This window comes from Peromyscus leucopus, chromosome 23 (assembly GCF_004664715.2).
Source record: "Peromyscus leucopus breed LL Stock chromosome 23, UCI_PerLeu_2.1, whole genome shotgun sequence".
Taxonomy (NCBI): domain Eukaryota; kingdom Metazoa; phylum Chordata; class Mammalia; order Rodentia; family Cricetidae; genus Peromyscus; species Peromyscus leucopus.
Genome location: NC_051082.1, coordinates 6,800,015 through 6,823,150, shown reverse-complemented (window position 1 = coordinate 6,823,150; position 23,136 = coordinate 6,800,015). Strand labels below are relative to the sequence as shown.

The following is a 23,136-nucleotide window of genomic DNA, read 5'->3' as shown; positions in this document are numbered from 1 at the left end:
GAATTAAAAATAAGAGGCACACAGCATCACCAGGACGGTCAAAGAAAGAACTGACCGGCCGTCACCCTGTAGTCATCCTTTTATCACTCCAGGAAGCCGACCCTGTGCACTGAATCAACCCGTTCTCTTCATCAGTCTCCACCTGTCTTCCTCACCTTTCCTACGTTAAGAAAGAATCATGATTTACCAGGAATCCTAGAATCAGCCTGGCAGGACGCAAACCTCGGGCCTGAGTTTCTTCCCATGTAGCCAGGAAGAATGATAATATTTTATAAAATCCTTGTGAGGTTAAAACAACGCATATAAAACAAAAAGATGGACATGGCACAGGGTTGTGATTACTGAGGGAAGTCTTTGTTTCGTATTCACCATTTGTGAGCAGTTTTTTTCCCCCGTTATTTATCCACAAAACCCTTTCTCGGCTGCTGGTGGAAGCATCGGATCCTTCATATCCCTGAGTCATCCGCATTAAGATGCTGGGTTCCCCAAGTCACTCCTGTTTCTCTAGGGCTCCCTCTCCCGACCGCTTAGCTCTTGCAGGGGTTCCAGATCGAAATTCCGGGACTGCCAATGGCTCGCCGCTTGGCTACCTGACTCACACAGAACGGTCCGCATCCTCCTCGGCTCACAGACGGACAAGGACACTAAGACACGACCCAGCCACACAGGGATGGGGACTGACACTCACGCCAGCCCCCGGGTGGAAGCGGAGGCCCGAAAAAAGGGAGGTGCGCCCCGCCAAGCTGCATTGGAGGTGAGAGCGTGGGAGTCAGGCGGGGCGGTCACACCCGGAGGTGAGCGCGCTGGGGGGCGTGGTCACACCCGGGGCGAGAACGAGGCTGGGGGGGCGTGGCCGAGCGCCCACGGTCAGGGTCGGAGTAGCGGTGGCGACGAGCCACACCCTAAGGTGAGCGCGCAGGGGGCGTGGCCACGCCCTGGGCGAGAACGAGGCTGGGGGGGCGTGGTCACACCTCGGGCGAGAACGAGGCTGGGGGCGTGGCCGAGTGCCCGCCCACTGGGAGGGTCCGGGTAGAGGCGGCGAAGAGCCACACCCCGAGGTGAGTGCGGCAGGGGGCGTGGCCACACCTCTAGCTGGGTTACGGAGGCCGGGGTGGGTGTGGCCGTGGCCAAGGCGCGGCTCCGGGCCCTTTCGGGACGCGCCCGGCGTCCCCACGGGCGGCGCGCGCAGCCGCCGGGCGACGCGTGAGGCCACGTCGGGGTTAGGCCGGCGCCACCTGGGCGCGGCTGAGGGGAGCGCGGAGCTCCGCCTGCCTGGCGGATCCCGCGCGGGCGCGGCGAACAGGTGCCCGCCCGCGCGCGCCGGTGGCGCCGGCCGAGGGGCGGGGCGAGGGGCGCGGCCGGAAGCGCGGGGCGGAGGGCGGGGAGGGGGGGGGGCCTCGGCCCGGTGAGCCCGAAGGGGCCGGGGAGGCAGGAAGGAACGCTCCCGGGGCTGCAGCGGCGCAAGATGTCGAGCCGCCGCCTCGGCTCCTGCCGCTGCCGCAGCCGCAGCGGCAGCCACGGCGGCAGCCACAGCCGCCGCCGCCGCTGCTGCCGAAGCCTCGGAGCCGGGGGACATGGAGCGCGGCTGCAGGGAGCGGTCGACGGCAGCGGCAGCAGCAGCAGCAGCAGCAGCATCCACATCCACGAGCGTCGCAGCGACAGCGGAGCGCAGCTCGCCCCGTGAAGCGCTGTCCGGCCGGCGGCGGCGGCGGCAGCAGGAGCAGCAGGAGCAGCAGCAGCAGCAACAGGGCGGCTGAAAACCGGCCTGGGCGGCGACCCTCCCCGCGGCCTCCCCTCCCGCTTCGCGCCCTCCCTCCCCCGCACTCTTCCCCTCCCACGGCCCACTCTTGCCCACCGTCCTCGTCCCCGTCCCCGGCGCGCGCCGGTAGCTGAGCCCCCGGGGGCGGGGGAGCGGGGGCGCGTGCCGCCGCCGCCGCCGCCGCCGCCGCCGGCGCGGGGGAGGGGACGCCCGCGCGCGCCGTGCCCAGGGCTCGCGGGGACCCGGGGGGCGCGTGCCGCGGCGCGAGGCGAAGCGCGGGGCGGCGCGGCGGGGCCCCTCCCCCGCCCCCCTCCGTCCCCGTTCTCTTCCCCCCCCTACACCCCCCACCTCTCCCTGCAGCCTGGCGCGCGCCGGCCGGGCCGCACCGCTGCGGGCTCGGCGCGCGCGGGCCATGTCCGCCTTCTGCCTGGGCTTGGCCGGCCGAGCTTCAGCACCCGCCGAGCCGGACAGCGCCTGCTGCATGGAGCTGCCCGCTGGGGCCGGGGACGCAGTCGGGAGTCCCGCCGCCGCCGCCACCACCGCCGCCGCCGCCGCCGCCCTCGTCTCCTTCCCCGGGTCCCCCGGGGAACTGGAACTGGCCTTAGAGGAGGAGCTGGCGTTGCTGGCGGCCGGGGAGCGGCCGTCCGATCTCGGGGAGCATCCTCAGGCGGAGCCGGGGTCTCCGGCTGAGGGGCACGGACCGCTGTCGCCGCCGCCGCCGCCGCCTACCCAGGATCCCGAGCTGCTGTCGGTGATCCGACAGAAGGAGAAGGACCTGGTGCTGGCGGCCCGGCTAGGCAAGGCACTGCTCGAGAGGAACCAGGACATGAGCCGACAGTACGAGCAGATGCACAAGGAGCTGACCGACAAGCTGGAGGTGAGCACCTTCCGCCGGCGGCGGCGGCGGCTTGGGTGGGAAGCCGGGGTGCCTTCCTATTCCTGGGCAGTTTGCGGAATCACATGCCCTCCCCCTTCCCATGCTTAGCCTATGTTGAAGAAGATCATCGAGAACGGGAGACAGGCTGGATAGTTTGGATGGTCATCAGAGCATTCACGGAACCCACCTGACTTTCCCACCCAGCTCAGCTGCGGGTCCGTGCACGTTTCCCACCGCTGTGGGCCGTTCTATATATGTACTGTACACGGCGTCTAAAATAGAGCTTACAGTATGACTAATTTATACAGCACCGAGGCGATATCTGCACACAGAAATGAGAGCATCGGGAAGCATTTAAAATATGCTTCAGGTGTTGGGAGAGACAGTTAATCTCTAATCAGGGTGTTAGCCTAAAGCTTTCCCGTTTGGGCATTAAGGCCTCTGGATGCCCTTGTCTTAACTTCCTGGCAGAGAGTTGTGGGAAACAAGTGTCCCTAAAGGAGCTTTATATAGCTTTCAAATACTTAGGGATTAGGGGCCGTGGTTCCATTGCAGAAATCAGAGAGGCAGGGCTCAGCATGTGGTCACTGGCAGTGGAATTAGTTTGGGCTTCAGTAGTTATCTGTATTTCAGTAGTAGTTTTCTGTGTCCCGAGTCTCAGCACCTGAGAGCCATGTTACTTTTTTTTTTTTTTTTTTTTTTTTGGTTTTTCGAGACAGGGTTTCTCTGTGTAGCTTTGCGCCTTTCCTGGAACTCGCTTTGGAGACCAGGCTGGCCTCGAACTCACAGAGATCCGCCTGCCTCTGCCTCCCGAGTGCTGGGATTAAAGGCGTGCGCCACCACTGCCCGGCTGAGCCATGTTACTTTTAACTACTATTAAAAATACCCTTTTTTCCCCCGGGGTCGGGGGTGGGGGCCGGCAAGATGGTTCAGTGGGTAAGGGCGTTTGCTTCAGTTGGATCCCCAGAACCCATCTTGGGGAAAGAAAACTTACCTAGTAACTGGCCTACATGCCCCCCACCACCACCAATAAGTACATTTTTAGAATACATTTTTCAGAATATCAGTAATATTTCTGTTAATTCCATACAACAAAACCTAGAACTATGCTTATTGGTGGTGGTTGTTTGTTTGTTTTTTTGCTTTTAAGCAGAAAAGGGTCTTAACTGCAGTTCTAAAGAATGATTGCAGTTCTAAAACAGTAGATTTTCAAATTAAAAAGGAGAGGGGAATCCTGTTTGGCAGTGGAAAGAAACATCCTTTTCCGTCCCCAACCAGCTGGTTCTTTTCATTCTTACTACAAGAACATAGTGAATAGATTCACATCACATACAGATGTGAATAGGCCCCAGATCAACCCTCATCAGGTTCCATCTCACTGCTGCTGTTTGAACGGTGAGAATGTGATCCGAGAAACACTTCTGTAATAAGACTGATGTGTGTCTGTAGTCCAGTGACCTCTCCAAAGTCTAATCAGAGGAGAAAAGGAAACCAGTGAGTGTCCAGTGTTTCAGCGGCCTGTGAACGAGGACTGCCAGGTGATGGTCTCCGAGATACGTCTTGAAAAGTTGTCTGTGAAACCTGGGCCTAGACTGCCAGAATGCAACAGAATGCTAGCTTAGTGAATTGAATTGTTTAATTTTCACTTGAAGTAGAGGTCTGGGAATAAAAGGCTGTCCTTTTTTTCCCTAAAGCGATTCAGTTACGTTACACTGTAAAGGAGTACTGCCCCCAGAGATTTGTACTTGTGATTTGAGATTCCTTCAGCGAGGGACTTGATTGAAGAAACAGTGAACTTGAAAAGAGCATCCTATCAGTTTGATTAGTGATAGATTTCATCGAGTGGAGTTACACAAACCCTGGTTTCCATGTGGAGCTTTCTGTAAAAGGAAAAGGATTTCAAAATTCCACAGCAACAAAAAGATCCTACTGTAAAAGGATAAATAAATGACCTTTGACATTTTGTAATTGACTCCGTGGGCAAGAATAAAACAGCTTAAACTATCATTTAAGATCTCCACTCTTCTGCAGGTCTGCTCGTGAATGCTAGTGTTAAAATTCTGGAGGTTGGTTGCACGGTATTTTTATTACACTCAGCACTGCTAACTTGTGCCTGGTGAAAGTGGTTAAGGTAGTAAATTACATGCCAGGGGTACTCTGCTACAACGTAAAAGCAGATATAAAAATTGTAAATTATTTATGCTGCTTCTATGTATCTGAAAATTGTCTCTTTTTTTTTTTTTTTTTTTTTTTTTGAGATGTTGGCCTTGAACTCTTGGACTTAAGAGATTCTCCTGCCTCAGTCCCCAACTAGCTGGACTATAGGTGTACACTGTATCTGACTCTAAGATTTTTTTCACGTGTACACTTGAAAATATATTCACTAGTTGCTTGTTAACTCATGAGTATTTATTTGACGATGTTGAGGACTGCCCCACCACTGAGCTACACTTTCTGCCCTTGTTAATTCTTCTAGCGCTACAATTGAGGGTGACAGTTTATTTGGATCTGTTTGATTGGATACCTACAAGTGAATTTTCCCCATAATGTATTCTCTTTAGATTTATCTATTTTATTTTTATGTCTGTGAGTGTTTGCCCGCACGTGTGTATGTATGGGCACCATGTACACACCTGGTGCCCACAGAGGTCAGCTCTCCTGGAACAGGAGTTACAGGTGAGCCACCGCATGGTGGTTGGGAACCAAACCCAGGTTCTTTGCAAGAACACTAAGTGCTCTTAACCTCAAAGACACCCCTCCAGCACCCTCCTCCACCAGTCTAGTTTGTGAGCAATTGAGATTTTTATAATGTCCGTTCAGACAAAATACTCTCTCAAGTTTAACATAGCAGCTATATTTTTAATGAAATGTTTGGGAGTAATAACAATAATCCTTTAAGAAGGATTTATTATTTTCCAAGAACTGTCAGATGCTGACATTAGACACATTTTCTGACAAATTGGTTTGCAGGTTGAGCACATGAGGGGAGGATATGGCAGCATGTCTTCTAATTCCAGGAACTGTGAAGGCTGTTGAGTCCACATGGGCAACACAGTGGGATCCTGGATCCAAAAATATAATAATAACAATTATTATTATTATTATTATTATTATTATTATTATTATTATAGCAGCAGTGGTAGTGGTAGTGTTCTCAGGGACTGGTTGTATTTTGGTCTCATCAAAATTGTCACCTTTCTAACTTGAGAACGAATAAACCATCTTCAAGATCTTTTTTACCTACCATTCAGGAGTATATTTCTAGTTCTATATTCCACACCTAGGATTTTACCTGGTTATTTCAAACATAAAAGCATTTGATTCTGTATGACTGTCTCTTTAAATGCATATTAATGGTTTAAAGGTTAACATAGATGTTTATAGCTTGACTAGAATATATCTTATTGTTCAGATGCTTAAAAATCTAATTGAAAGGCATTTTTTATTATTTTTTCTGTACCTGTAATTACTTCTTTTGATTTAAAAACATACATCTAATCAGGTACTTTTTTTCCCCCTGTAATAAGAACTAAAGCACTAACTTGTATTTATATACTTAGTTCTCTGAAGACCATTGTACAGGCTTTCTTTTTCCCATTATGGCAGGGAGTAGATTGTCCATTCCTACAGAAGTAGTCTCTCTCTGGTATTTCTCTTCCCATCCTAGCCTGATTCTCTTCGTTTGGTATTCTTTTTTTTAAGTACGGGATGGAGGGAGATGGAAATGAGTCTCTGGGAGTCACTACTAGACTTGGAGAAGGGCCTGGGGGTCCTGATGTATGTTCATTGCTTGCTGCCCAAGAAAACAGAGCTTTTTCCTGGTATTTTTCATGAGCAATGGCCTGGACTAAGGAGGATGGTGTCACTTTATTTTTGCAAAACATCTATTTCAACAAGTATCTATTAAGACTAGGAACACTAAATTTAGAAGTTGATTGATTTGTCCATGTTTCTTCTTGATCGGTTTTTATATTTAGAGAAAAATTGGAATGATAATAGAGTATCCATATACCCTACATCCAGGCTCATCTTGTTACCAACATTTTATATTAACCTGCGCCATAATTAGTAAAGTACCCTAAATCTGTATCAAACGTCTTTTTTCTGATCCAGGAATCCATATTACGTTAGTTTTTATGTCTCTGTAGGTCCGTCTTAGACTTATCTTGTTTTGATGGCCCTGATAATTTTGTTTTTAATTTTGTTGATGGCCCTGATAATTATGTTGTTAATTTTCAAAGTACCATATAACCCTGGAAAACAAAAAAGCACAGTCTGTATTTATTAACATTCTCCTTAGACTTCACTAGTTAATTTTTTTAATTTTGATTTTTGTTTTATGTGCATTGATTGGTGTTTTGTTGACATATATGTTTGAGGGTGTCAAACCCTCTGGAGCTGGAGTTACAGACAGTTGTAAGCTACCATGTGGGTGCTGGGACTTGAACCTGGGTCCTCTGGAAGAACAGTCAATGCTCTTAACTGCTGAGCTATCTCTCCAGCCCTTTTACTGGTTAATTTAATGCTTAAATGAAAATACAATTCTAGGAGAAATTTCTTCGAATAGACCAAAGGCTAAATTCTGTCCAAAATGTATCAAGGGTTTTGACACCTGAAATGGGGAGTTGGTTTCCTGTTAAAGAAATACAAGGAGAGCTTAGTCAACACCACCTGTCCAATTCCACTCTTCAAGGGGATTGGATTGTTTCAGTTGCTTAGATGGGCTGTTGACTAGCAGCTGTTTGCTGAATATTTTTAAGTCTCTCTGTTCTTTGAGAACACAAGCCTAATTTATCTGGCCTTCGGTAACACTGTGGTTACTGAGTTCCTGGTGTCGCCGTCTGCTCAGTCGTTTTCATGTTGGATAAAACTAACCATTACAGTTTTAGGATTGAAGTTAGCTTCGATTTCTGCGTTCTGTCTTTGTGAAACTTCTAGTGACTAAAACAGCCTCAGTTTGGAAAGTTTCACGGTATCAGGATAGCCCAGGGCAAACCGTTTATGTGCTGGTCAGCAGAAGTGCCTCCCTTGGTGTTCCCTCTCTCACGTGCTCCAAACTGAAAGTGTCGATTTAAACAATATAAAGTTCTGTGACATTTCAGCCCGTGTACTCGAGTGACTGTAACCAAGTGAATGGGACCCTTAATGTGGTCAGTGTCAAAGTTTTCGTGAACACTGCCTTTGCTGCTGTGCTCAGAATTTTAATTTTGGGTTGCTGTTTTTATCTTTGGCAAGTTCTCCTGAGTGCTCTCACACATGGTAAATTTTCATTTCGGGGGGAGTAAATCTGGCTTTTAGAAAACATTTACAAGTCACTCAGCGAAGTAAAGAATAAGATGACAAGGTGAAGTGGGATAATCTTGTAACTTAGGCCCACCTCAGATTTGACATAATGGGACTGGTTTTCTTACATGACGGTTAGCCAGCACTTGATGTTTCCAAAAGAAGCATTCCCGCCCCCCCCCCAAAAAAAAATGTTGAAAGGTAAGAGCTTTAGTTAATAGTGTGTTTTCCCAGGAGGAGATGAACTAGCACTCTGAAGGGAGAGAGTCAAGAGTTCATTTGAGGGTGTTGAAAACCTCATTCCAGTCCTAACTGAGTCACAGCCTTAGGAAGTGGGATCCAAGGCAGTACTTTCTGGTTTTGAGACAGGATCTCACACTGTACCCTGGGCTGGCCTCAAGCTTATGGCAGTCCTCCTGCGTCAGCTTTCCTAGTGCTGGGGTTGCAGTCATGAAGCACCACGCACAGCGTCAATCAGTGTGTTTTGAATAGTCATACTAGAACTGTGCTGAGCTCACCAGAGGTTGAGTACTGTTACTCAGTTAGACTGAAGTAAAGGTTTGGCCTTTGGACACACAAAGTATGAGAATATACTTGTCTCGAAATCGTTGTTCTCTCACACAAGTGAAAAAGATATGCTTGTTTCCTTGAAGCCAATGGACTCCTTTTTGATGGAGTTGTTACCTCAAACCTTTTCCTGTATACCAACTGTCACACACAATTTGTTATTTTTATTATTTTCCTTCACTAGCATGTGTGTCTGTTTTGTCCATCACCAATGTCTCTAGGAAAGTTTCTGTGCCTTAGTAACCACACAAGAACGAATAGATGAGCCAGAAATAAACATTACTAATAATGCTTATTGATGATGCATGGTTCAAAGTAGGTCTGGCAGGGCTGCAGAGATTGTTCAGTGCTTAAGAGCACTGGCTTCTCTAACTGGGGACCTGGGTTCAATTCCCAGCACCCGTATGGCAGCTTGTAACCATCTGTAGATCCAGTTCCAGGGGATCCAACACTCTCTTCTCACCTCCAGCACCAGACACATGTGCACAGACATACAATAGGCAACACACACATAAAATAAGGCCTGAAACCCAACTTGCCTTAGTACGATGGAAATGTAGCAGTATATTATATACATAGTGGCAAATATCTATTAAGCTGTGATTTGGAACACTAAATGCATCAAGTAACTTAAGCGGGTCAGCTCTCCCATTTTCCAGTACTGACCCTGAACTTGGCTGCTTGTAACCATCTAACGTAAAGCATAAAAAGATGGCTTCAAGAGAGGCCTCCTTTAGAAAATAATGACTGTTTTGGTTGTGGGGTTCACATTTAGTTGTTTAAATATATAGTTGAACCAAAAGATGACTTGTTAAATTTCAAATGAATTCCCTAGTCTAGAACCTCATGCCCAGGGAGAACAAACAAAACATTGTTTCCAGGAGGAATGATGGTGTGGTGTGGTGTGGTGTGGTGTGGTGTGGTGTGTGTGTGTGTGTGTGTGTGTGTGTGTGTGTGTGTGTGACAAATTCCTTCTTGTTCTAGAAGAAAGTATTTTTGTAGCTGTGAATTAGACAACATGCCCTGTGGTGGGGTGTTTTGTTGTGCTCCCTGTCTGGAAAAGGGAAAAGGAAAAGGAAAAGGCTGTGGAGTTTTCAAGCTCCCCTTTTTCTTGTCCTAGCACTTAGAACAAGAGAAGCATGAACTGAGAAGACGCTTTGAGAACCGAGAAGGGGAGTGGGAAGGACGAGTGTCGGAGCTGGAGACGGACGTGAAGCAGCTGCAGGACGAGCTGGAGCGGCAGCAGGTTCATCTTCGGGAAGCAGACCGAGAAAAAACCCGAGCCGTCCAGGAGCTGTCAGAACAGAACCAGAGGCTGCTGGACCAACTCAGCAGGGTGAGTCACAAGGATTTCATTGTAAAATGTTAAAAGTGGAAACCACTCGCCTGTACTGGTAGGATATATGTGAAGGAGCCATTCTGATTTCTTTTCCCCCTGCGGAACTTGTTGGAGTTGGGTTTTTCCTTCCACGGGAGAGATTGGGGAACTGAACTCTGGCCTTTGCGTATGGAGCCCAGGTGGTGTCAACAAGTATAGTAAAGGAGCCAAGAGCCAGGCCCTTGATTAAACCACCTGCAAGATCACCTCTAAATAAAGGTGCTCGTATGTCTGGTGTTCGTTAGTGCTCTGCAGACCTGTGATCTTTGCCCAGGGAAAGTCCGTCATCACTTGTAAAGTTGTTAATTCATTAACTCAGTACTTAGAGGCACTGTCTGTAACTGTGCATGCAGCTCAGGAAGATGGACACACTTTAGGAAAGGAGTGTCTGTAACTGCACAGCTCAGGAAGGTGGACACACTTTAGGAAAGGAGGTCTGTATTTCACTTTTGTTTATCTCCACGTCAAGTAAAAATTCTTACCCATTTATAGATAGGCTGCTGTCAGAAGTGTAATTAATTAAGGTCAAGACTAATTGCAAAGCAGGTGGTTGAGTTAAATGAGTAGAAATTTGATTTAAATGCAGTACATTCCTTTTAAATAAATGTGGGAGTGGTCTGTAAATGCTCTTACTAAGACCCGGGTTTACTCTTGCCATTCAATCCTTCTGTATGTTAAAAGAAGAAATGTGCTGGAGGGAAAGGGAGGGGGGCAGGATGGGGGAGAACAAGGGAATCCGTGGCTGATCTGTAGAACTGAATGGTATTGTAAAATAAAATAAAAGGAAAAAAAAATGTGGCCTCTTGCCCCATCCCTAGTCACTGCTGTTCTCTTGAGGCCCCTGTGCCTTCTGTGTGGTCTGGGAGAAAGGCTAAAGGCAGCTGTGGTGTATTCCCAGGTTTTGCACTGAGGTGATAGTTGACCGTATGTGATGATCTTTGCTGATTACATCATAGTTGCTTGCTTTTCTTTGGAATTGTGAGACAGGTGAGTTATCTTCTCACCTTCTAAAGAAGTGTGAGCTAATGCTATTAGTAGGGAGAGAGGAAGAAGAAAAAGAAATGATACCTGGTAACTTGGAAAACAGCAAGTCTGTGAATGATGAGGATATGGTTGTCGGTAGAGCTCAGTAGAGCTTCCATAATTCACGTACAGAATCTATAACCATTGGATTGGCTGGGAAGCAAGAGCAGTACAGTCCATTTCACAGCGCCGGCACCACACCAGCATTTCTGAATCAGTTCTGAAACCCTTTTTAGTAACTGGGAAGGGAGACCCTACCCTTGTAACAATTTTATAGGTTTTTGAGTCTTTCATTCATTATTCATGAAAGATTGACCAGAGAAGCCTGGCCAGATTGCTTTATTTGTTCAAAAATATTTAATATAATTCTGAGCAAGTGTTTTGAATGAAACTTACAGGATGAATGCCACAAAACAAAGCAAGTAAAGGGAAATTAAATTTTCTTGGGCCAAGTTCATGTGGCAAATGCAGAGTCAACCCTGCTGCCATGTGATCTGCTGCAAGATAGGTGGACAAGATGGAGAAAGTTAGAGAACAGATGCTCTCATGACACAGAACCCACAGTTGACTCTGCTTGTTAACTGGATGAACTTGTTTTTGCCTCAGTTTCCTTAACTTTAAAATGAACTTGAAATTTTGTGCTGCAGACACGTACTGTTGAAATGAAAAGGAAAAAATATGGGTTGTAGTTACAGCTCAGTGGTAGTGTTTGCCAGGCTTGCCAGAGAGACCCTGTGCAGCGATTCTCTAGTGCAGCGATTCTCAGCCTGTAGGAAGCAACCCCTTAGGGTCACCTAAGATCATCAGAAAACTCAGATATTTATATTATTACAATTCATAACGGTAGCAAAATTACAGTTATGAAGTAGCAACAAAATAATGTTACGGTTGGGAGTCAGCATAACATGAGGAAACTGTATTCAAGGGTTGCAGCGTTAGGAAGGTTGAGAACCACTGCTATAGTAAAAGGAGGGGGAAATGGGATGTGTTTATATTGGCCAGCATCCGGAGGTGCAGATCGTTGTCTGATTTCACTGTAGAAAACCCTCATGAAGTGCTTCTAGATATTTCCATTAGATCTAGATTCTTGTTATCCTCTCTGGCCTTGAATGTAGGCTCTGGTGGTTTTGTGGCTTCCCTGCCTCCTTTCCCCTTGTAAGCAGGACAAGTCCCTGAGGTTTCCAGCGGCAGCAAGTTTAGATTGCATTTTATTATTGTTTTATTAACTGGGTATTCAGGAGCCAGAGGAGCTAAGTACTTTGAAGGGAATTAAAATTCTCACAGGGCAAGATAGCAGCCAGCAGAAGTGGTAGCGGCCATGCCTTTTTTTTTTTTCCCAGTGTGTAATGAGTTTCGTTTGTTTGTTTGTTTGTTTTCCTGAGGCAGAGTTTCTCTATGTAGTCCTGAGATTCTCTCTATACGTCAGGCTGGCCTGGAACTCAGAGATCTATCTGCCTGCCTCTGCTTCCCCAGTGCTGGAGCTAAACATGCATACACCACCATGTCTCTTTATAACCATGTAATGTATACTGTCAAAAATAGAGTCCAATACTTCTATAATACATTTGTTCAAAGTATTTTTACATGCATTTGCTTTGACTGGCATGGTCTTCAAGGTTGCACTTAACAATAGACAAAACAGCTATATTGAGATGTAATTCGTGCCCCATAAATGTTACTTTTCAAAGGTGTACAATTAGGTGTTTTGTCTGCCTTCTCAGAGTTATGCAGCCATCACTTCTCTCTATTTAGAGAACATTTCACCTTCCCAAAAGAAGTGTTGTAGCCCCATTAGCAATCACCTTCGCTATAATTCAAAACCCCCATGTCTCAGCCCCTGGCAACTTTTAATCTACCCTGATGCCCTGTGCTTGTTTTAGACTTTTCATGGCAATGAAATCCTACCATAAGTAGCCTTCTATGTATGGCTTCTTTTACTTAGTGTTTACCAGGTTCATCCATGACTTCACCCCATGTTATGATTGGGAAATATCCTATTGTTTTATGTAGCAGTTTGTTTATCCATTCACTAGTTGATGGACATTTGCTGTTCCTAGTCTTTGGTTAGTGTGAATAAAGCCACCATGTTCATTCACAGACAGGTTTTGTGTGTCCACAGATCTTTTTAGCTAAAATGGGATGCTGTGAGTATATATATCCCATGAGCTTCTGGATCCTCATTATGATGAGGAAAGGAATTGGTGGTGTTCTCATTTCACAGCTGGGAAAACTTCAGGAAAGAAAGATACATGACCTGATTAAGTTTCTTTCAATTCGAGACTGATTAGATTTTGTGTGCCCTCCATTCCAGACTTCTAAGGCAGCAATAAAGACCACAGGCTTTGAAGCCAGACAGCCCTGGGGCCAAACACCGACTCTGGCATTTACTAGCTGGTTGAATGTCGGAAAGTTATTTTACCTTTAGTGTCCTCCTCCTATATTATTATTAACCAGGTCATGTTATGATGATAAGTATAAGTACATGGAAGGTTCAAATTGCAGTATCTAGTGTATGATAAGTGCTTGGTCAGTGGTGGCCATCATAATTGTCATGTTCTCATTACGTAGATGGCATTTCTGCATCTGGTCAAACTTTGATGTCTCAATAGTGGAAGAATATGCAGTCTAAAAGTAAAAGTCATATATAATTTTATAAGTTCATTAGAGTTTTTCATTTTAATCCATAACTGAGCTGGTGAAGGTTGTTTTTCTTGAAATGCAAGGGTCTCCCTGTGTAACTCAGCTAGTTTTGATCTTGAGATCTTTCCTTCTCAGCCTCTCAAGAACTGGGATTCTAAGCATGTTCCATCATGAGCTTTTTTTTCTTTTAATTTTACCATTTAAAATTAGAAGTAAGGTAGGAACTGGTTGTATTTTATTCTCTGATACCCTGTATATACTGGGTATTGCTTCATATGCTGGGCTTTTGGACAAAGTGTTGTTCTAACTTCTCTCCTAGCTCCTGAGATTCTATCCTTACCCCCCTCCTCCGTTTTTTTTTTTTTCTTAACTCAGGCTGACATGTTTGAGAAAAGCATAAATTCACTTTCTAATTTTGAAAGTAATACCACAGCAGTGATTCTCAACCTGTGGGTCTAGACCCCTTTAGGGGCCAGTGATCCTTTTACAGGGGTTACCTGAGACCATTGGGAAACACAGCTATTTACATGACTATTCATAATGGTAGCAAAATTATATATATGAAATAGGAATGAACATAATGTTATGGTTGGGGTCACCACACCATGAGGAGCTGTATTAAAGGGTCGCAGCAGTAGAAGGTGGAGAACCACTGGTTTTCATAGGACCTGGGAGACACTCTCTCATCATAACTATCAACAGCAGAAAGGGTACAGTGGTACTTACCTTTCAGGAGAGCAGAGACACACAGGCAGTGCAATATCTTAAAATGTTCAAGTGGGGATTGTTGGGAATCCTGATACATAATGTGCAGTTTCTAGAGAGTCTCTCCCAGATAGCAACAGCAGAGGCATGAGTCGTAAGATGATTGGTCATTGACTTAACTTACCTCATCTGGACACTGTTGAGGCACCATGGTATGTATGTTCCTAAAGCTCACTTACCAACTGAAAGCCAGAGCAGTGATTGGAAGGATGTGGAAACAGCCTTGTTCCTAGTAACAATAACAGTAATAGCAGGCTCCTGTTAAGCCCTTTCAGTCTTCAGAAGCAGCTGGAGTAAGGTATTATTTTCAAAATGAATCTCAGTTGTGTTAGAAACTTCAGTCAGAGTTAAAACACGGCATTTTCACACTTTATATTAATAAAACACTGCTCACACACTATTTGAAACATGAGGGACAGGCTTGAGCACCTATTGACCAAAGAATGGAGAAACCAATTGATTCCTTCTGGAGATAGAGATGTAAAATTGCTTAGGGGATTCTGAGTTTTTCCTTCCTCAAAATGCACAGCTCCAGAGTTTGGAGAAACTGAATAGGTCATCATTTTATACATTTGCCTGTAGTTTTATACATGAATATTAATTACATCATTCTCTTTGCTTCTCTCATGTCTACCACCAACCTTAGAATGATATGCTTGGTTCTAGGCCCTCTTTACTTAGGGGTCCACCCAGGACTTCAGTTCTCTATAGGACTCAATTATATGATGTTAGTGGAATTATGATGTAGATTTTTGCTTTGTCTATTTAAAAGTTTAACAAAATATTACAAAGATACAGAAAATTGCAGAGAAAAATACAAATCCAGCATTTAAAAAATAACATTTTGAAGTCAGATGGGGTGGCACATGCCTAATACCAGGGCTTGGAAGGCTGAGGCCAGCCTTGCACTATATAGCAAAACCTCTTTCACCTTCTACCCGCACAAATTGTAACTTAGTTGAGATTTGCTTATGGGTATGTGTATATATGTTTGTTTTGCAGTGCTGGGGTCCAGGGCCTCTTACATACTGTGCTTGTTTTTGTTTTGGGTTTTTTGTTTGTTTGTTTTGTTTTTTGCTTTTTTTTTCCCCCCCTGAGACAGGGTTTCTCTGTGTAGTTTTGCGCCTTTCCTGGAACTCGCTTTGTAGACCAGGCTGGCCTCCAACTCACAGATATACATGCCTCTGCCTCTCAGTGCTGGGATTAAAGGCGTGAGCAACCACCGCCCAGCTCTGTGCTTGTTTTAAATATGAAGAAAACATTTATTTCTGTGTCAAAGAAGTTTTTTTTTTTTTTTTTTTTACGGGTTTAGATACCGTTTTTTCCTTGGTAGCTTTCACTGCTGTCTACATCTTAGAATCGGCTTTCTCATTCATATTTTTGTACTTATGCATACATGGATATTTATATATATTCATATGTTATGTGTACATACATCATCATATGTCTACATAGACATCCATTAACAGTGCATACTTTTCTATATTTTAGATATTTGAATAATGTAAAATGATTTGCAACTCCTTGTCTGGGTTCAATACTATGTTTTTGGATTTTACAGAAGTTGATACATTTAGCCTTAGTTCATTTATATTAAATGTTATTTAGTATCCCATTACACAGATAAACTGTATTTTATTGTTAAAATACAATAAAATATGTATTTTATTGGCGAACATTTAACTTCTAGTTTTTCCACTATTACAGATATTCTGTGATGGATATTTCTGCACCTTTTCTTCTTATACACATATATTTTCTCTGTTGATAAACCTATAACAGGAATTACTGCATCTGAATGTAAACCCTTCTTCAGCTTTATTTAATATTGCCAAATTCTTGAAAGCCTTGTTACAGATTTGCATGCTTAATCAGCAATGTGTAAGAGTCAGTGTATGTAGCCGGGCGTTGGTGGCGCACGCCTTTAATCCCAGCACTCGGGAGGCAGAGCCAGGCGGATCTCTGTGAGTTCGAGGCCAGCCTGGGCTACCAAGTGAGTCCCAGGAAAGGCACAAAGCTACACAGAGAAACCCTGTCTTGAAAAACCAAAAAAAAAAAAAAAAAAAAAGAGTCAGTGTATGTGGGTCTCATCTTTCTTGACCTGACTCTTCATTATTATCAGATTTTAAATATTCTTACCAATCCCTTTTATGCAAAAGGAAATTTTACTGTTTTAATTTACATTTCATGAATTACTTGTGAGGTTGAGCATCTTTTATCTGTGTTTATTTTGAAATATTTGTTTGCTTTCCTCACACACTTTATGGGCAATACAAGAGGTTTTTTGTATGTTTGTTTTAACTCTTGATGATCTTACAGTTTCATTTTATTTATTTAAGGGGTCTCATACTAAAAAGTATGTAGGCTTTTTAAAAAAGATTTTATTTTACTTTAATTTTGAGTGTCTTTGTGTAGGTGTGTACATGGGAGTGCCTGCCTGTGGAGGGAGGGTGAGGAATTCCTCAGGAGATGGAGTTATAGGTGAGTGTTAGCTGCCCATAGCGGGTGCTGGCTGTTGAACTCCTGTCCTTTGGAAGAGCAGGCTATGCCTTTAACCGTGAGCTGTCTATACAGTCCCAGTATTTAAAGATAACAAATATGTTTGTCTTTTCCTAAATGGTTTTTCTTTTGTTTTGATTAATCCTCTAGAACATACAGCTTCCCTTTCCATATTTTAATTAGAAAAACATACATTTTTTTAATGTTTGAGTATTTCATCTGCCTGGAATTAATCTTTTTGTATGATATGAGATAGGAACCTAATTGTATATATATAATTTTATGCGTGCGTGAGTGTGTGCGTGTGTGTGGTGTGTGTGTGGTGATAATTTGTTTGTGATCTAACAAATAAAGCTTGCCTGAAGATCAGAGTGCAGAGCTAAGCCACTAGTTAGCCATAGAGGCTAGGCAGTGGTAGCACACACCTTTAATCCCAGCACTCGGAGGCACATAACTTTAATCCCAACACTAGGAAGGTGGAGACAGGAAGGGATATGGCTGGGCAGAGAGAAGAATAGAAGGTGGGAGGAGACAGGAGCATTGCATTCGGTCTGAGGATTCGTGGAGACAGGATCTTGCCTCTTTCAGGCTGAGGAGTGGCCAAGGTAAGAGGTGGTGGCTGTGGCTTGCTCCTTTGCCTCTGATCAGTCAGCTTTTACCCAGATATCTGGCTCTAGGTTTTAATTAGTAAGACCAATCAGAATTTGCCCTGTTTTGGTTTTTCAAAATTGTATTTTTCTGTGTAATAGCTTTGGCTGTCCTGGAACTTGCTCTGTAGACCAGGCTGACTTCGAGCTCACAGAGATCTGCCTGCTTCTGCCTCCAAAGGCATGTACCACCTCCACCCGGTTTCTAATATATTTTTTACATGGGTTATATCAGCACTGTTTCCTCCCTGATTTATAGTTGTATATGAGTTTTCTGATTAAAAAAACAACAGTATTTACTTTTTATTGAAAGGCAAAGATAACTTAAAATTTTTCATTTTTCTTTTCATTTTGCCAATTAAAAACTAAAAACATAAAATGGAGGAGGTTTTTTTTTTTTTTAAATTAAGACAGGATCTTTCTGTGTAGTGTAGATCAGGCTTGTCTTAAACTCACAGAGATCCACTTGCTTCTGCCTCCAGAGGAGTGTTGACATTAAAAGTGTGTGCCACCACACCCAACTTCTTAAAATTTTAGAAGTTTATAGAAAATGTATTTGTTTGCTAAGGCTGTCATAGCAATATACCATAGACTCACTGGTTCCCAGTTCTGGAAGCTGGAAGTCCACAGTCAGGGTGTGGCCTGGGTCAGCTCCGTCTGTTTCGGTCCTGTCTCCTTGGCTGGTAGATGTTGCCTCCCTGTGCCTCTTGTCTTCCCTCTGTCTCTGTTTTCATTTTGTTGTTGTTTTGTTTTAGAGACAAGGTCTCACTGTTTAACTCCAGCTGTTATGTGGAACTCACCATGTGGACCAGGCTGGCCTTGAACTTGCAGAGATTCTTCCAGCTTCTGCCTCCTGAGTGCTGGGTTTAAAGGCATTTATCATTATGTCCAGCTTATTATCTCTGTGTTGCATAAATCCTAAATTGGTGTTATAATGAAAACCTGGAGCCAGATCTTAGGGTAGATGCTGAAAGATCAGAGAGACAAAGGAGCAAGCCACTAAAGAAACTTCTCACCACTACCGAATCCTCAGGCCAAATGGAAGGTGAGATCCTATCCCCATGAATCTTCTGACTGAAAGCCTCTGAGTCCTTGGCTGAAAGGGCTTTAGTTCCTGTCTCCTCACACCTTATATGCCTTTCTCCACTCAGCCATTTCACTTCCTTCCTAGTGCTGGGATTAATGGCGTGTGTGCTTCCCAAATACTGGTAGCAAAGGCATGAGATCTCAGGTGCTAAGATTAAAGGCGTGTGACTCTCAAGTTCTGGGATTAATGGTGTGTGCCACCATTGTCTGGCTCTGTTTATCTCCTAGACTGAGTCAATCTCATGTAGTCCAGGATGACTGTGAACTCACAGAGATCCAGACGGATCCCTGCCTCCCGAGTGCTAGGATTAAAGGTGTGTGCCACTGCTGCCTGACCTGTTGAATCTGGCTCTGTCCTCTGATCCTCAGCAAGCGTTATTTGATGCACAGTATATCACCACATCTCTGTTTGGAGATCTTTCCTTATATAAGACTACCGGTTATGCTGACTTAGGATCCTTCCTGAGGGCCTCATTTTAATTGGTGTTCATTTATAACGGGGGCTGGAGAAGTGGCTCGGGGTCAAGAGCACTTGCTGCTTGTGCACAGGACCCAGGTTTGATTCGTGGCACCCGGATGGCACCTCACAACCACCTGCAACTCCAACTGCAAGGGATCTGATGCTCTCCTATGGCCTGCACCAGCACTGGACATGTAGAGGGTGCACAGTCATACAGTCAGACAAGATACCCATACACATAAAGTAAAATTTAATTTGTTTACATTTGTGAAGACTTTTTCTCCAATAAGTTTACATTCTGAAATGCCATTTGGACTTTAAAAGAGGACACAATCCAACCCATAATAAAAACACTTTAGCGTACTTTGGTTTTGTTTTTGCACAAAACACATAACACATCTTTTGAATCCTAGTTGGTGCTGTCTGAGGGAGATATTCGTGGTAATGCCACTTTTCTGGAAGGTTCTATACTCTTCAGAACACATTTGTACACTAAATACTCATACCTCTAAGGAACATAGTGGCCAGTGGAGAGATATCTAGAATGCTTAATTTTATTCCTTGGGAAAGTTCCAAGCCCATCAATCTCATTTTTTTCCCCTGAGGACTTAACAGGTATTTTTTGAGCGAGGCTCTGGGAGTACAGTGGAAAATGTTTAATATTTAATGAAGTTAAACTATTTAATGAAGTAAGTTGGAAGAGTTACAAATAACTAAACTGTGGTGATATATTGTGTACCCTAATAAATTTGCCTGAAGATGAGAGAACAGAACAAGCCACTAGATTAAACATAGAAGCCGAGCAATGATGGCACACACTTTTAATCCTAGCACTCAGGAGGCAGAGATCCGTCTGGATCTCTGTGAGTTCAAAGCCACCCTGGCTACATGAGATTGACTCAGTCTGGCAGAGAAACAGAGCCAGGTGGTGGCACACACCTTCAATCCCAATACTTGGGAATCACACGCCTTTAATGCCAGCACTAAGAAAGTTGAAACAGGAAATGATATGGGTGGGTGGAGAAAGGAATATAAGGCATGAGGAGACAGGAACGAAAGGCTCTTTTTTAGCTGAGCCCTTTCAGGTGAGGATTCAGAGACTTTCAGTCTGAGGATTCGTGGAAACAGGATCGGCTGAGGAGTTGTCGAGGTGAGGTTGGCTGTGGCTTGCTCTGCTTCTCTGATCTTTGAGCTTTTACCCCAATATCTGGCTCAGAATTTTGTTTTTTTTATTATAAGACCATTTAGAAATTGGAACAACACTAAACCAATCTGTAGACTGTGGCAGGTGGGAAGGATGATTTGTGGTACTGACCAGGGAGCTGCAGCTGCCTTAGTGGGCAGTGGTTGGTGATAACATCTGAGACCACATAGGAAGAGTGAGGCAGTAACTATGGAAGAGCTAGAGGAATAGTGTTCTTGGATGGATAGTTAGGTTGTAAACAGAGCAGCTCTGTTTCCTTTGTCTTTGTAAAAAAGTCTCTTATCAGGAAGGGAAGTCATTAAAAGGTTGTTGGTTGCTTTTAAATATTTTAAAATAGACGAGCAGTGGTGGCATCCTCCTTCAATCCCAGCACTCGGGAGGCAGAGGCAGGCGGATCTCTGAGTTTCAGGCCAGCCTGGTCTACAGAATGAGATCCAGGACAGCCAGGGCTACACAGAGAAGCCCTGTCTCGAAAAACAAAAAACAAAACAAAATTAAAATAATTATAAATAACATATTTAGAATTACACCTTTCTGAAAACTAACGCCAGTGCATAGACTGTAATATGAACCATTTCATATTTACACTTAGTATATATTGTTTGAAAACCGGTGGCCAAAGAACCATGGAGCAAATTCTTGGGCAGGTAAGCTGTAAAAGATAATGGTGACGTGGTTGCTTGAAAAGGTAGTGCAGTCTTTGTAGGTACTCCAGAAATTGCAGAAAAGCTGAACCTGCCCGTGATCTGAGATGAGTGATGAACCTCTGTGTGGATGTGCAGCCTGCAGGTCCTCTGTTGAGCAGCACTGTGCCTCCCTGGTCAACAGCCGGTTTACTGCGTGGGTGGCTTGCAGTCTTCTCATCTTCCTGATGGATATGGGAAATGAGCATTCTAGCTTTTCACCAAAACCGTTCTTGTCCTGTGGAAGACTTGGCCTCTGTTTTGATTTGGATAATGTACTGTCTTCCTCCTCTCTGGACAAAAGAGCATCCCACTGTGTGCTGTCTTCACACACAGACCACAGTGGTCTGTGGTTTGGAGAAGGAGGCAGCAGAAGTGTTGGGAAAGACTGACTCGTGATGATGGCTTTTGAGCACAGCCTTACTGAGGTTGTGTGGTTCCTTCCTGTGCAGCCCCGATGGCTTCCTCCTAGAGTAAAACTCTGGAGAAGTCACCTTAAAATAACTTTCTCTCTTCTCATTTGTGTTATAATCTTTTTTTTTTTTTTTTTTTTTTTTTTTTTTTTTTTTTTTTTTTTTTTTTTTTTTTGAGACAGGGTTTCTCTGTGTAGCTTTGCGCCTTTCCTGGAACTCGCTTTGGAACCAGGCTGGCCTCGAACTCACAGAGATCCACCTGGCTCTGCCTCCTGAGTGCTGGGATTAAAGGTGTGCGCCACCACCACCCGGCTTGTGTTATAATCTTTTTACTCATTTTCACAGGACACATCTATTGGTTTGTTTTTATTTATTTATTTTTCTTTCTTCTGTGTTTTAGGGTTTCTATTGATGTGAAAAGACACCTCAACCAAAGCAACTCTTAGAAAGGAAAACATTTAACTGGGTTGGCTTACAGTTTCAGAGGTTTAGTCCGTTATAATCATAGCGGGACAGAGCAGCACACAGGCAGACATGGTGCTGGAGAAGGAGCTGAGAGTTCTACATCCAGATTCATAGGCAACAGAAAGTGAACTGAGTCAAACACTGGACATAGTTTGAGTATAGGAGACCTCAGAACCCACTCCTACGGTGGCACACTTCCTCCAACAGGGCCACACTTACTTCAACAAAGCCACACCTCCTAATAGTGTGTGGGAAGCCTGCTCCTACTTTTTCCCAAGGGTACTCTTTGGGAGAGAGGGATAAGAAACATTAGATAGGAATATAGTGGGGAGAAGAGACAGACAGAAACAGGATAGCTTCGGGAGGGCCTGGATCAAAACCCAGGGGCCCCTTCTGTCTCTTCTAAAGGACTTTTTAGAGGAATGCCAAGGGGTGGAGCAAAAGACCTCCCCCTAGCACAGCCAAGTGCAGACCCTTCCAGTCACCTGGTAACCATGCACATGGTCAAGCCATCCTCTAATGCAGCCCTGCGAGGTAAAGCAAGCTCAGATCTTACTAGAAACCCGTGTGCCTCCACAATAGTGCCATTCCCTATGGGGGCCATTTTCCTTCAGACCACCACACACTGTAGCTGTACAAGTACCTGCCCAGTTTCTCACACCCAGGACCGGTCACGCACCTGGTTACTCTGGCTATGAGTGTATCTAACTGTGCCAAAGCTCAAGGCTATATTTGGGACAGTATACAAAATGCACTTTCCAAAGGCTACACGAAGTCAAAAAGGGCTAGCACCATTGAATCTCTGAGATAGATGGTTCAAAGCCTTCAGCAGGAAGTTAGGCATTGGTCCAAACTAGGAGAAACCAAAGCCTTCATTTCAGACTAGCGGGACTCTGACAGAAAGAAGTGCTAGAGGCATTGTCTAAAGATGTCGATGGAGAGATTAAAATGAAGACCCATTGTAGGCTGTTCAGGTGAAGCCAGACAGTCTGAAATCCGTCTGTGCAGTCTCAGCGCCCGGAAGGTGTTCTTTCCGTGAACTTTGGTCTATCTTACTAGAATGGGGTGGCTTCTGAAGCTAAGCTTTAGTGAATATCCTTTTGTAGAGAGTTGGAACTTCTCGTTTTCCCTCTGCCTCTAGTTTCTCAAGTCTTATAACACTGATTTTAATATATTTTCAGGGATTAAACCAAGGGGAAATTTTTGTTAAAAAAACAAAAAAGAGGACCGAGGAAGCAGCTCAGTGGTGAAGCACTTGTCTTCGCCCGAGGGTCTGCGCTCAGTTCACAGCGCTACCACCCCTCAAAAAAGAAAAAAACAATTAGATATACCTTAATTGTTTTTTTTTCTTGATGGCAGAAATATCTGGTGTTTACTGTAAAAAAAA

The 23,136-nt window shown here is 44.6% G+C and overlaps 1 protein-coding gene across 6 annotated transcripts in view; it reads left to right on the top strand.

Moving 5' to 3' along the window:
- Positions 1–2,116: 2,116 nt before the first annotated feature.
- The window catches only part of Bicdl1 (BICD family like cargo adaptor 1), a 106,264-nt gene continuing 85,244 nt past the window's right edge, over positions 2,117–23,136 (top strand). For 2 of the 6 annotated variants that reach the window (XR_003733070.2, XR_003733069.2), the window contains exons 1-2: positions 2,119–2,636; positions 9,607–9,822. Coding sequence is in view for 4 of the 6 variants with exons in the window: in XM_028856561.2 (XP_028712394.1) it covers positions 2,172–2,636; positions 9,607–9,822 (681 nt within the window). In the remaining 2 variants the exon portion in view is untranslated. Of the gene's footprint in view, positions 2,637–9,606; positions 9,823–23,136 lie in introns of all 6 variants that reach the window. The other 4 variants (XM_028856562.2, XM_028856560.2, XM_028856561.2 and 1 more) reach the window with 3 other exon arrangements.